The sequence below is a fragment of the Zingiber officinale genome, chromosome 1B (assembly GCF_018446385.1).
Source record: "Zingiber officinale cultivar Zhangliang chromosome 1B, Zo_v1.1, whole genome shotgun sequence".
NCBI lineage: Eukaryota > Viridiplantae > Streptophyta > Magnoliopsida > Zingiberales > Zingiberaceae > Zingiber > Zingiber officinale.
Window position 1 is genome coordinate 23,965,365 of NC_055986.1, and position 12,909 is coordinate 23,978,273.

Genomic DNA, 12,909 nt, shown 5'->3' on the forward strand with positions numbered 1-12,909 from the left:
GCTAGTGGAAAATCTAGATAATTATGCATGAGTACGATCAATTCCATATTCCGTTGGGTGCTTTACTTTTATGTGTTATTTCAACGGCCCATAGCCACCTTCAGCTTACAATTTGTAGGAAGCATTGTAATACTTATATTTTGCACGTAATTCTCCTAACGAAATAGTAATCTTATCAAAATGTTTAGTAAAAATAGAAGGTTTTAAAGGAGAACCTTTCTCTCGATTGGTGGTTTGGGAGGGACCGAGATGGTTTGGGAGGGGGTGGTCGGCTCTAATCCTATGTTGTTATTTTTTTTTTAAATTCAAATATTATTATATCCGGACCTTAACAATTCTGATTAATCTTGAAAATAAAGGACCTTTCTCTCGATTTATCCATGGGATAAATTCATGCATACTGTGGCAATTCTTCCGGCAACCGACTTTCACAATTGAAAATCTATTATAAATTCTGTTCGGTTCTCGCTAGATTGTAAACTGTAGTATTTTATGAATTCATGCAACATTTTACTATTTCCCTGTGTGATGCAAAAAATATAAAATAATGAAAAAAATGATAACGCATTCACCCAGGCGTCCTCTATTATCCGTCCAAAGGCCTTATGAAAACAGAAGTTACTGAAATAGGAGTAACTTACTGTAATGAATCCCAAAGGATTCAAGCTTTACTCTGCGATACCAATTTACCACTCCAATTATCAACTGCATCGTGTCAAAGGAAAGGGGTCCAAAGGAGCGAAGCACCTAAGCAGTTAAAAGGGAAAGAGAAGAGAGAGGGGTACAGTTGCCGTCTTAATTGGGCCTACTTTTACTTGTCGTTGTCTTGGGAGGATCCGACCCGTTTGATTCCGTGAAATGGTTCACGCGTGGCGGCGTGGGAACCAAACAAAAGCGGGCAAATGGGCAATCAATGCTCCTCCACATCCCATGTACATATTGACGACTCGGCCTACAGCTATCGCATTGAATGCCGGAAATCGACACGCCGCATTAATGCTCGATGCAGAGGGCCATTAATGCCCTGCGAGCCGCATATATATGGACACAGGGAAGGGACGACGCCATAAAACAAGAGCGACGGACAACGACGCCATCCCTCTTGACCATCCGTCCCAAACTAAACAATTAATTTTATAGGCCGATTTCATATTAGCTGCTTTTTTGACTGTTGCCAGAAAACTATTGAACAAAAAAAACAGAGGCAGCTCTTCTGTGAATTTGAAGGCTTAATTTGGCAAATTATCTAAAGAAGACAGAGTTAATGAAGTTGGAGAATGAAGGTGATTAATGAAATTAAATTGTGCATGGTGTCAGTCGGTTTGTCATCGGGAATATTACCCCTTTTTGCGCATGTTTCATGCACGTCACTACAAAATCACTTATCGGCTCACCAGCGGAAAAATGGCATCAGCATTAAAACGAACAGAGCGAAAAGTGAGATTATTCGCTCACAAATTGGTGATTAAACAATGCCAAGAACTAGTTAGCATATATACGTATTTATGAGCAAGTTTGGCAGCACCATCTAGCATATTGATGACGTATTATACAGAAATTAAACCTGTAAAAAACTGAAGCACTTCATCGATCCATCACAAAATCACAAAATTTGCAGTCCTCAGTTTGAATCATTCATTGCTTCCCGTTTGGAATGAGAAGTTGAGGTCGATGCGGCGGGGCTTCTTGTTGGTGTCGTTGACCGGTACGTGAGCCGCACACCTCGGGCACCGCGGCTCCACCTTGCAGACGAGCACGTAGAGAAGGCACTCCGGGCACGCCACCACGGCCATCGCCGGCTCGCCGTTTAATTCGTCGGGTTCGTTCGGCCGCCGCTTGGCGGACGAGGAATTGGTGGTGATGGTGGTGGCGGGGGCTGAGGACAAGGAGGACCGCGAGGAGGAGGGCGAGGAGGCGGAGCCCAGGTGTGCTACTGGGACCCTGGCGTCGGCGGCCAGGCGCGACTCCCTCTCCAGTGCTGATCTGACCTTCTCCAGGGTGCAGACGCTGTTGTACGCGACGGAGGTCGCCGCCGGAGGATGCTTCCGGCCGACGGATGCAGCAGAGAGCCACGGAGGCGAGAGACTGAGATCGTGAAGATGAGGAGAGGCCGGACTGGGCTTCTTCGTCTGTTGATGGCACAACTTCGCTGACTGCCACCATGAAATTAAATGGAAACTTTCTGAAATTACGACCATAAAACGTTCTTTTACCAAAAAATAAAAATAAAAATGGATGATTTAACGAATAAAAAAAGTACAGGATTTGGGAATTTTTGGAAGAATGAGAGATTTGAGTATAGAATGGGAATCGAAGGTTTACGATTATTAATTCGCAAAGATAAATTCTAAAAGAAATACTTGTTGATTCATCACCAGCAAACAAGTACGAGATGAACTGCAGGTAAATTTGCTTCGATCGTGGTACGATGTACAGGGGTTCGTCGCAACGTATCGGCGGGGAATATCGTTGCGTAGAATCGAAGAACACGATCGATATTTATGTTTCCTAATAAACACTACCGGAGATTAGAAAATTTTCATTTGTCCCTTTTATCGCAACAAGGAAAGATCCAATTCTACGGAAACATACGAGGAGCCCGGCGGATCGAACCCCAGCAAACGGAGAGCTCATGGGGAAAGAAAAGCGCCGTCGATTAAGGTACGGACAACGAGACGTACCGACGGAGCGAGGCGCATCTCACCGCCGGCGGTCCGGATCTGGAACTCGAGATTCACTTCGGCGGCGGCGGCGGCGGCACCACCGTCGCCGCAGCAGCCACCGAGCAAGTCGAGAGTGACGAGCTCCGACTTCCCCTCTCCTTCCTCCTTGTAGCCATCGACCATCCGTGTCAAGGAGCTCACCTCCGCCACCATCTCCACCGCCTCGACAGTACGATTTCTCTCTCCGGAAACCAGAAAGACCGTCCTCTGCAGCCGAAAGGAAGAGGACAGACTAAAGGAGATGAAGAAATGGGAGTGAGATAAACGATATATATCGCACTTGGGAGAAATCCATTTTACCTATAATTTTAATAAAGAAAGAGTGCGTTATTTGTTTGAAAATATTTTTACAATTTACTCCGTTAAGTTTCCTCAATTTACAATTACTGACACATCATCCGGTCACTGCAGACCACTCCCTTCCTCTCTTCCCCTTCCCTCTCACCTCGCCTCAAGTAAACATGGGTAAAAGACGATTCGCTCGTCCAATACCCCTGCCAATCTATCCCTAAGTCAACATGAAAATTATAGTTGATTACTAGTCATTAGTACAAGTGATCAAGATATGGGGAGGACATGCTTGTACAAATCCAGTTTTAACCTCAATACCTCATATGGTAACACCCCAGTATCAACTATCACAACGCCCGAGAAAACTCCTCTAAAATAAACATGTGGCAAAAGGCGAATATGTTCGCCCTCAGCGCCCCCGCTAACTTGTCCCAGGACTAACACGGAGGAGATAAATCACGGTGGCTACTAGCATTTGAAATAATGACTAGCACATAAGGAAGACATTTACCTCGGCTTTGTCGAAATTTGAACTCCAGACCTCATGATGACAACACCTTATGTGCTAGCCACTAGACCGTCCCGAGGGGACGCCTTCTAAAGTAAACATGATGGCAAAAAGTAAATACGCTCGTCCCTAGTGCCCCCGCCAACCCGTCTCAAGGCCAACACGGAGGAGGTAAATCATAGACGGCTACTAGCCTTTGGAATAGTGATTAACACATAAGGGAGGTATTTTCCTCGGCTCTGCCGAGACTTGAACCCCAAACCTCATGGTGACAACACCTCATGCGCTAGCCGCTAGACTGTCCCGAGGGGACAAGCTCTAAAGTAAATATGATGGCAAAAGGTGAATACGCTCGCCCCTAGTGCCCCCACCAACCTGTCCTAGGGCCAATACGTTGGAGGTAAATCACGAGTGAGTACTAGCCTTGGAAATAATGACTAGCACATAAAGGGAGATCTGGAGTAAATATGGTGGCAAAAGGTGAATACGCTCGCCCCCAGCGTCCTCGCCAATCCGTCCTAGGGTCAACACGGAGGAGGTAAATCACGGGCGGCTACTAGCCTTTGGAATAGCAACTAACACATAAGAGAGACATTTACCTCAGCTTTGTCGAGATTCGAACCCTAGACCTCATGGTGGCAACACTTCATGCGCTAACCATTAGACTGTCCCGAGGGGACAACTCTAGTAAACATGATGACAAAAGGAGAATACGCTCGCCCCCAGCACCCTTGCCAACCCGTCTCAAGGTCAACAAGGAGAAGGTAAATCACGAGCGGCTACTAGCTTTTGGAATAAAGACTAGTACATAAGGGAGACATTTACCTCAGTTTTACCTAGATTTGAACCCAGATTTTATGATGACAACACCTCATGCGCTAGCCACTAGATCGTTCCGAGGAGACATAGCTCTAGTAAATATGGTGGCAAAAAGAAGATACGCTCACTCCCAGCATATCTGTCAATCCATCCTAGGGTCAACATGAAAGAGGTAAATCACGGACGACTACTAATCTTTAGAATAATGACTAATATATAAGAAAAATATTTATTTTAATTTTATCGAAATTCGAATATCAAATCTTATAATAATATCTCATACATTAATCAAATCACTAAATCCATCCGAAAATACAACAGCTACAGTGACTCAATGCTTCATTGCGTTGTCGTACTAGATCATTCGAATAATATTTAATTGTAGCCGACGTTTTTCGTAGTCCATCCCTTAAATTAGATTAAAAAAATAAATCATCGGATTGAAAATTTTTTCTCCAAAAGTATATATTACATACTATTATCATAAATTTATCGTTTTTAATTAATTCAGCATCCGTAGTGACATGGATGATATTTAAATTCTCATGCAAGTTGAGGTATTAAATCCTCGAGGAATCAATTATTAATGAGTCCGCAACGGTTGTGTTTCATTGGATTATTTCCGAGTTAATTAAATAATATATGATAGCAATATTGGTTGGACTTTGACTCAGCATTATTACGGCTGGCCGGCACCAAAGACTTTTAATTTAAATTATTTTTATTTCGTTGATGACGACTTATTAATTTATTTGATAGAACAAAAATTTAGAATTATTATTTTCAAATATTACAAATAATAATAATAATAATAATAATAATAATAATAATAATAATAATAATAATAACCGCCGCATGCAACCGCAAATCCTCAATCTGTTTCAATGTGAACAAAACAACCGCTACTCTCTCTCGCTGTCTCCGGCCATGGCTTCCGCGTCTCCTCTTCTGGTAACCTTCTTTTGCTTCCTCCTCCTCTCGTTCACCATCCTCACAACTTCCCCTTCCTCCCTCATCGAAGAACTCAACCGCCCTCCGCCGCCGGACTTCGCTGCCACCGTCGCTGCCAACTGCGCCCGCGACCCCTCCCTCCGCTACTGCAACTACTCTGCCGACCTTCCCAACATCTACAAGTCCACCGTCGTCGCACGTCACCTCTGCGTCGAGTCCCGCAATCCTGACTGCAATCGCTCCTTCCCCAGAATCGACCTCCGCTCCCGCCCCAACCTCGCGCCACTCTACCTCTCCTTCGCCTTCTTCTGGGCCTATTGCCCTTCCTCTGTCCTCGCCATCGACCTCGCCAACAACTCCCTCGCCGGCGCCTTCCCATCCGCCATCCTTCTATGCACGCATATCCTCTCCCTCGACCTCAGCGACAACGCACTCGCCGGCGACGTCCCGGTCGACTTATTATCCAACCTCCACAATCTCTCCTCTCTCAACCTCTCCTACAATCACTTCTCCGAGTGCGGTTCGGACTGCGCCCCGTTTTTCCGGCTGTTTAATTCTTCCAGCTTCATTCATTCCGGGCTCCGGCCGGAAGACCACCGCCATAGCTCCGAGATCACCGCCACTGTCCTGCTACTCACAGGAGTTCTGGCCTGTATTTTCTTCCTGCTCTGCATCGTTTGCGTACTCGTCCGTCGACGCAAAGGCGATCGCTATCGATTCACCAGCGAGGCGCTGCGGGAAGCGACTCGTGGATTCGGGGAGAGCAATTTGATTCGAAAGGGAGAGAAGGAGGATCTGTACGTCGGGAGACTGAGGAACGGACTTCAGATCGAGGTTCAAGTGCAGAGAGGCAGATTTTCCAAGGCTTTTCGCAGAGCATTCGAGGAAGACTTCAGGAGTCTCCTGCGGCTGAGGCACCGGAACTTGGCAAAGGTGATCGGGTGGTGCAATGAGAGGGAGTTGCTCGCCGTTGTCGTCCAAATGGCCCACATTTGCAGCGTTGAGGAATGGCTGCTTCTGCAATCGCCGCCGTGGAAGCAGAGACTCAAGGTGTTGATGGGCGTCGTCGATGGCGTCTGCTACCTGGAAGAGCACTGGCCTCGTGTTGGGTACGATATTAGAACCAGAAGCATATCGCTGACAAGGGAGATCGAGCCTCTGATCTCTAAAGTCAGAGTTGGGAATTCAGATTCTGAATCAAAGAGTAAGTCCGCTAATTTATTGCAACATAATCCTGATTTCTGTAGTATCTGATTAACAACCGATCGAGTGATTTCAGAGGTGCGGAGGCTCGGATTGTTTGTTTTGGAGTTGATAGCCAACAAGCGGCCTCGGGAAGTTTTTGAAGCAGGGGAAACAGGGTTGATAGAATGGGTGAAGGTGCAGTTCCCTGCGCAGTTGAAGAAACTGATCGACGAGAAGATGAAGCCTACAGCTACTGCGCTTGAGCAAATCAGACAGATCATCAGCGTTGCATTAGAAGCCGCTGCCGACGCATCGTCGTCAACTATGAGCCATGTCTGTCGCCTCCTTCGTAAGGCCTGTGCTGTTGATCAAGAAATTCACAAGCAAACAAGATCACGATCACACAAGCATTACTAAGTGCAACCTCCTAATTTTTTCATAAGAATATTGTAAAAGTTTGCAATAACTGACCATGTCAATGCATTATTACTCTTAAACTATCACTTGATAGACTCGAGCAGACAAACTACAAATATGTTTCCTCCCTGCTGTTAATTTGCTGCTTAATGGCAGGAACTGGAAGTCGACTAGGCATGTTCCTGTGTGGATCTCTCCTGTGGAAGTTGCATACTTGCGATGTCCTCCCGCGGCAAATCATACAACGAACTGTTGGCATCGCAGCTTCGACAGAATTCAGAATCGTCTTGCAACAATGGCTGAGTCGAGTTCCGATTTCTCCTGAATACCAAGTACAATATCGCAGCCATGTAAACGAGCATGCCTGAGAACCCAAAAACTCCGGCAAATACAATGGATGCTGTTGGCAGCCCGCTGTGCAAAAGCAAACTGACAAAGCCAGTGACGAGATAGTAGCTATTGATGACTACAATCAGTGAGCTTATTAGCCATGTCACGGATGCAACCTGCAGCAACAGTATACGAGAGTAATCTTATAGATGAGCAGGGATTGTCCAAGTATCTAGAAGAGTTTTTCTTTGGACACAAAATCTAATTAATCTTGTAGATGAACAAGGTTTTACTAGAACTACGATCACCATCTCGGTTGACAATTGTCTCGGTAAGGAATTCTGTGAAAACCTACCGCAATAGAATTGGAATATGAACCCATCTTGGTCTTACTGCTCGTGAACTTCAGAAGTGGGACGAGAGCAAAAGGAAGCTCAAATGATAAAATCATCTGCATAAAAATGACTGTTAGCTTGATCAGGACATAAGCTAAATGATCTAACAGAAAGATCAAGGTTACAAGAGGCAACATTTAACTCCAGAAAGGGATTTTGTAGTTGCATAAAGATTTTGTTAAGTTTACTCATCAGAAAAGATAATAAGTAGTTCATATACCGAAGATATAATAATCAGCTTTCCAGCTGCTGCAGATCCACCAATTAATGCAACTATGAGACTTGGCAGAATCGCTAAGGATCGGGTCAAAAGGTTCCTTAACCATGGTGAGATCCGCAGATCAAGAAATCCCTGGAAAAGGAAAACAAATTCCATTTAATGAATCAGATACATAGCTAGAATTCATAGGCATATGGAAAACACCAACTGAAAATTGGAGACATATGATCATGAATTTCTTTAAGTAAAACAGAAGAGGGGAAAATGTAATGGCAATAAGTTGTGTGCCAGGAGACCAAACTATTCAGGAAGATTGTAGCAGAGAAATTCAACAAAAATGCTCCTTGAGATCTTTGTTTTCCCTTCATTCTGATGAAAGGAAACTGAGAGTAAAAAGATTCCTTCAAAAAGATAAATAATACGAGAGTGATAACCTGCATAACATATTGTCCAGCATATGTTCCTGTTATAGTCGAACTCTGGCCAGATGCTAATAAAGCTATTGCAAACAGCTTGGAACTCCAGTTTCCGAGAACATTCTTGATGAGAAAAAGTAAATCTGTAGTCAGCTTATCGCGCAAAAATCACAGCTAACAGTTCGCACAAATAAAGAATGACCTCTAGCATGAGGCAGACAACACTAAGTCATAATTCAAGCTTGAGATATTCCAATTCAAATGGACAAATATGCATCTTTATGCTCAGAATAACAAAGAACTGGTGCTCATTACACATTCTAAAACCGTGCTTGTCATGTATACCTTCAGGAGAAATGATGCTTTATTGAGGTCAAGGTCACTGCAGTTTTGCTGATCTTCAGGGTTTAGATTATCAGAGCTACAAACAGCACCGCTCACAGATATAACAGACACATTAATGAGAAAGGCCACTGCAAGAGCAAATGCACTTTCAATGGTGTAAAACCTGCATGCCTCCTATAGAAGAGAAACATGATAAGTGGTTGACGACATACTTGAGAATTCTGATAAATATATATGATAGCTAAAACAACAATTCCTTGAAAAATGAAGTTTCTTCTACTACTTGTACAAAATGTGAAACTAAAAGAATAGTCGATGGAAATAGAAGAATAATAGATTGGAGACAAAGACAGTATTCACCTTGATGCCCCGAGCTGAGCGTGGTATTTTCCTGGAGAGCACCAATGCTGAATGAAGGAAGAGGTTGTGCCTGCATTGAATCACATATGATGAGACCTCAAACATATATGATAAACCTTCTTGTTTAGTAAAAGAGAAACTTACGGCATCACCATCGCACCAAGTAGTGAGATAGCTAGACCTGTGGAACCATTTCCTTTAAGCTGGGGGACAAAGAGTCCCTTAAAAACTTCTGAAGACTTTGGCTTTGCATAGGCAAGTTCAGAAAAGAAACAACCTGCCATCGTGAGTACCAGAAAAGCTATAAATAATTCGAGTTTCCTTACCTGCAAAATGTTTTAGAGGTTATAAAACATGTAAGTGTAGTTATTCTGCTGCTTTCTAAAATCAAAATGCCAACACTAATTGACTATAACCATCATTAAGAAGTTTTTCCTAAAATTTTTTTGAGGTGAACAGTAAAGAATCCACTGATTATAACAATTAGGTTCGTAATTATGAGTAAAACAACTGCTAAAGAATAGTAGTGCAATTGCGAAGCTCATCTTACCCCATATTGTTGTAAATATAGCAGCAGCAAAGTACTCAACCCTGTGATAAGAACACCACACCATACAGGTATTTTGAAGAGCATATTCAAAGCAAAAGCTGTTCCAATAACTGCAAAGGACAATGGAGTGAGGCCTGTTCCTTCTATAAGATGATCTATAAGATTACTTTAGTTGCATGATACTTGAGGTAAAAACAGAGAATTAGGCTGGAAGTGTTGATACCTTCAGGAATATCACATGCAACAACTGCGAGTTCAGCCAGAAGCCACAGGATAAAGTTAGGAACCCTCGTGTATTCAGCTCTACAATGCTCAGCTAAATGTTTCCCTGCAAGTGGAGGTTTCTTTGAAATTTGAGCGATATTGAGGCAAGAACAACAAGGAAACTATGTCTCTCTGTAAGAGATAGACCTGTCACAACTCCTAGCTTGGCTGCAAGTGACTGAATGACTAAGGCAGAACAGGAAGCCAAAAGTATGATCCAAAGTAACTGGACAATAGATGAAAAAGACTTACTTCAGTGAATCAACAAAGTTACTAATCACTGAAAAATAGCAATAAATTATATCAACTGGGGAATATATGCACCTCATACTTGAACTGTGCACCTGCCTGTAAATCTGTCTCAACTATATATCACAAAACAACTGTAAATATGTCAGCCTGGAATATGATGGACTGCAAAGACTATAGAGGAAATAGTAACAAACAAAACCGAAAGAACTTACAGTTTCCAGGATCGATATATGCAATAGAAACAAGGAATCCTGGGCCCATATACGCAAACAGAACTTTCCAATCTTTCCTCTAGAAAACAACCATGCAGAAGTTACACCAGTCATCCATAATCATAGTTTGATCGAAAAGGGAAAAACTTCTATAAACAGAGGACTATTTTGTGAAGGTTTTCATTAAGGGCACTATGCTAGAACCATGACTTTTCTTCTTTACCCGTTCATTCTTAATTGTGGTGATTTGATGAAAGGTGGTATTTAAATATTCAAAGACTTGATTCATAAACTAAAAAGTATTATCAAACAAGCCTAGTGAAATCAACTGAAATTCTCCAAAATTAAACGATATCAACACCCATGTTCGTCCCAATTGTATGTCGGGGTCGGGTAGATGCATCTTATTCTTTGTTGAACTATATGAAGATAAGAACTAGTGACGAGGAGATATTTGAACAAACTAATTGAAATAATTTCTCTCAGTAAACAAAGCTATACCTCAGGAACAATGATCTGATCCACCTCAATGTTCTCGATGAGAGGCAAACTATTACCGCGAGATATACCACCATTTTCATTGCTCGTGATAAATTGGGATGGCCTGGAGCTACTTATCCTCATCTGTGAAGAAGAAACAGACTGAGAACACAACTATACAATGCATCAATATATAAAGAGCCCAGCTCTCAATCCAATTGAAAGAATAACTTCCATCTGATTAGTTAACACAACTTTTTCAAAAGAACGGCGGTCAGGCCACAGAATAATGAATCAAGTGCCGCTCCATATAAATATAAGAGACCAGAATAAAACAAATATAGCACAATCCTCAGATGAGATATCCTTCCCATAAACAACGCAAAGGATGTAGTAGCTAGTTTGGAAAAACAAAGATAAAACAATTCATGCCGAGAAGTGTGTTCCATAATCTAAAGCAGGAGAACCTTATAACATTCAACGACAATGCACAAAGGTTTGATTTTTCCCCCCCTCTTTTTATGGAATCAAAGAGACGAAGCGTCTGCAGAAGAATCACAATTTCTTTTATGGCGGCGTAATCGTAGGAACGAGTGAAGCAGATTAAAAGAAGTCTTGCTTTTTTATTGTAACTCGTTTGAGATCAAGAAAGAGGGTAAGAACAAAGAAACCTGGGGTTCTTGGAGCGTGAGGTGGAAGGGATGTTCCTAAGCTTTTGAAGTATATGCGCTGGTTAACGATTGAGAATTAATTTCAAGCCGTATTAAAATAAATTTATGCAGATATCAACTGTTCCAATTCGTGAGAACCAGAAGTAAAGTGCAATTCAATCACGTGTCAATATTTGAAGGATGTTCTTAATAAATTAGTTGGCTTCGCTGAGAAAAGTCCAATTCAGTGGTTCAGAACTAAAGTGCGTTGGAAATCCAGGCAACTAAACTGGAGCTAGAGCACGATTTGATCTAAAAGTCAAACTGTAAGACGTTTGCACGGTGGAAACTAACGTAGGTCAAGACACGAGAGCCATCAGTCGCTGGGTTGGTTTAAAGAGGCGATGGATAAGAACTGAATGGACGGCGCAGAGCCGATGTTAAGCTACTTTTCACCATTTTAGTTTTTCCAAAATGCACGTTTCGCATATTAGCGAGCGGATCAACTGGGACTCGGTCAAGGTCTGTACTTCTCACTGGCACTGTGTCGCCCTATCCTAAAGCATCGTTCGATTAATTTGTCCGAAAGTAACGAGCGTGGAAGAAAGTGCTTCCTGTACTTCGGATTGCATCCAAGTGCCAACTCATGAGGAGGAAAATAGATGTCCCATGAAATTATCCGGAGTGGTTAGTACGTAGAAGATTATTCAATCAGATCGTGGGTTCGAATCGTGGGATAGTCAGGGCGTAAATCCTTGGTCCCCATGCCCCTCTTCTCATTGCGCACTAGTTTCTCCGGTTACCGTGATTAACCTCCCTCGTGATGACCTTGGGCAAGGTATGACGGGGGCGCTGGGGGCGAGCGTTATCGCCTTTTTGCCCAATAAGGAGGAAAAGAGATAACAAATATCTTAAAAAAGTCGAATGTTAGATATAATTATTCTTATTAAATAGATTTATTTGTAAGTTGTATATATAAATATGATCCGAATTTTGTAAAGTGATTTAACTTATGTCTAGTGAATTTTGAATAATTGGATATGAATTTCATATATGTAGAACCTATAATCTCACATCTATTATCATTTATTTGTTGATAGTAGATGTTCAATATATATATAGTCACACATCTTCTATTATAATCGATGAGTTGATAATAGATGTGCACTATATAATGGGTTGACCCCCAGAGGATTAGGACATCTTTGAGATGTCTGTTCGTTCCCCGTTGACAAAGAGGATTCGACGCCATCAACCCTAACTCCTCTGGAAGGCCAACCTTCTTCTCCTTATTCTTCTTCCGCAGGATTGTTGGATCGACGAGTTCCACACGAAGAACAATGACAATTTCGCTGCATTCAGGTTCTTTATAATTACAGTATTTACTTTCTTATGTTATGTTCTCGATGCAACGAAGATCCATGTTCATATGTTCTTGGTTTTTCTATTCGAATTCTTATTTTGATTGTCTAGAATTCATGCGGCTTAGGTTTTTACAAGAACTATCAATTGGTATTAGAGCCACAGGTTTTGTTTGGTCG

The 12,909-nt window shown here is 42.4% G+C and overlaps 3 protein-coding genes across 4 annotated transcripts; 1 reads left to right on the top strand and 2 right to left on the bottom strand.

Moving 5' to 3' along the window:
* Window positions 1-1,465: 1,465 nt before the first annotated feature.
* LOC122053049 lies at window positions 1,466-2,980 on the bottom strand. Its single transcript, XM_042614907.1, has 2 exons — window positions 2,682-2,980; window positions 1,466-2,153 (listed from the first exon to the last, which is right to left on the bottom strand). The coding sequence occupies exons 1-2, from the start codon at window positions 2,874-2,876 to the stop codon at window positions 1,632-1,634; spliced, it is 717 nt and encodes a 238-aa protein (XP_042470841.1). The 5' UTR covers window positions 2,877-2,980; the 3' UTR covers window positions 1,466-1,631.
* A 2,266-nt stretch (window positions 2,981-5,246) lies between these two features.
* LOC122053066 (LRR receptor-like serine/threonine-protein kinase FLS2) lies at window positions 5,247-6,895 on the top strand. The gene is made up of 2 exons (XM_042614942.1): window positions 5,247-6,496; window positions 6,572-6,895. Exons 1-2 carry the CDS (start codon window positions 5,269-5,271, stop codon window positions 6,892-6,894), a joined length of 1,551 nt encoding a protein of 516 aa, XP_042470876.1. The 5' UTR covers window positions 5,247-5,268; the 3' UTR covers window position 6,895.
* Window positions 6,896-6,933: 38 nt separating this feature from the next.
* On the bottom strand, window positions 6,934-11,456 carry LOC122053055 (metal transporter Nramp3-like). 2 transcript variants are annotated; one of them, XM_042614920.1, is made up of 14 exons: window positions 11,390-11,456; window positions 10,740-10,862; window positions 10,239-10,317; window positions 10,099-10,139; window positions 9,922-10,000; window positions 9,734-9,838; window positions 9,511-9,620; window positions 9,105-9,286; window positions 8,961-9,030; window positions 8,601-8,774; window positions 8,274-8,378; window positions 7,840-7,971; window positions 7,580-7,675; window positions 6,934-7,400 (listed from the first exon to the last, which is right to left on the bottom strand). In XM_042614920.1, the coding sequence occupies exons 2-14, from the start codon at window positions 10,860-10,862 to the stop codon at window positions 7,065-7,067; spliced, it is 1,632 nt and encodes a 543-aa protein (XP_042470854.1). In that variant the 5' UTR covers window positions 11,390-11,456; the 3' UTR covers window positions 6,934-7,064. The 2 variants fall into 2 exon arrangements, with proteins under 2 accessions (XP_042470854.1, XP_042470863.1); XM_042614929.1 differs by having other exon boundaries at window positions 11,186-11,392.
* Between the last annotated feature and the right edge of the window lie 1,453 nt (window positions 11,457-12,909).

Bases quoted from the DNA above. Each gene is read 5' to 3' on its own strand.
- LOC122053049 (XM_042614907.1), bottom strand. From the start codon at position 2,876: ATGGTGGCGGAGGTGAGCTCCTTGACACGGATGGTCGATGGCTACAAG. The intron at 2,154-2,681 runs GTACGTCTCGTT...TCATGGTGGCAG, and splicing joins AGATGCGCCTCGCTCCGTCG to TCAGCGAAGTTGTGCCATCA.
- LOC122053066 (XM_042614942.1), top strand. From the start codon at position 5,269: ATGGCTTCCGCGTCTCCTCTTCTGGTAACCTTCTTTTGCTTCCTCCTC. The intron at 6,497-6,571 runs GTAAGTCCGCTA...GAGTGATTTCAG, and splicing joins TTCAGATTCTGAATCAAAGA to AGGTGCGGAGGCTCGGATTG.
- LOC122053055 (XM_042614920.1), bottom strand. From the start codon at position 10,862: ATGAGGATAAGTAGCTCCAGGCCATCCCAATTTATCACGAGCAATGAA. The intron at 10,318-10,739 runs GTATAGCTTTGT...GTTGTTTTCTAG, and splicing joins ATCAGATCATTGTTCCTGAG to AGGAAAGATTGGAAAGTTCT. The intron at 8,775-8,960 runs GTGAATACTGTC...TCTCTTCTATAG, and splicing joins GCTCAGCTCGGGGCATCAAG to GAGGCATGCAGGTTTTACAC.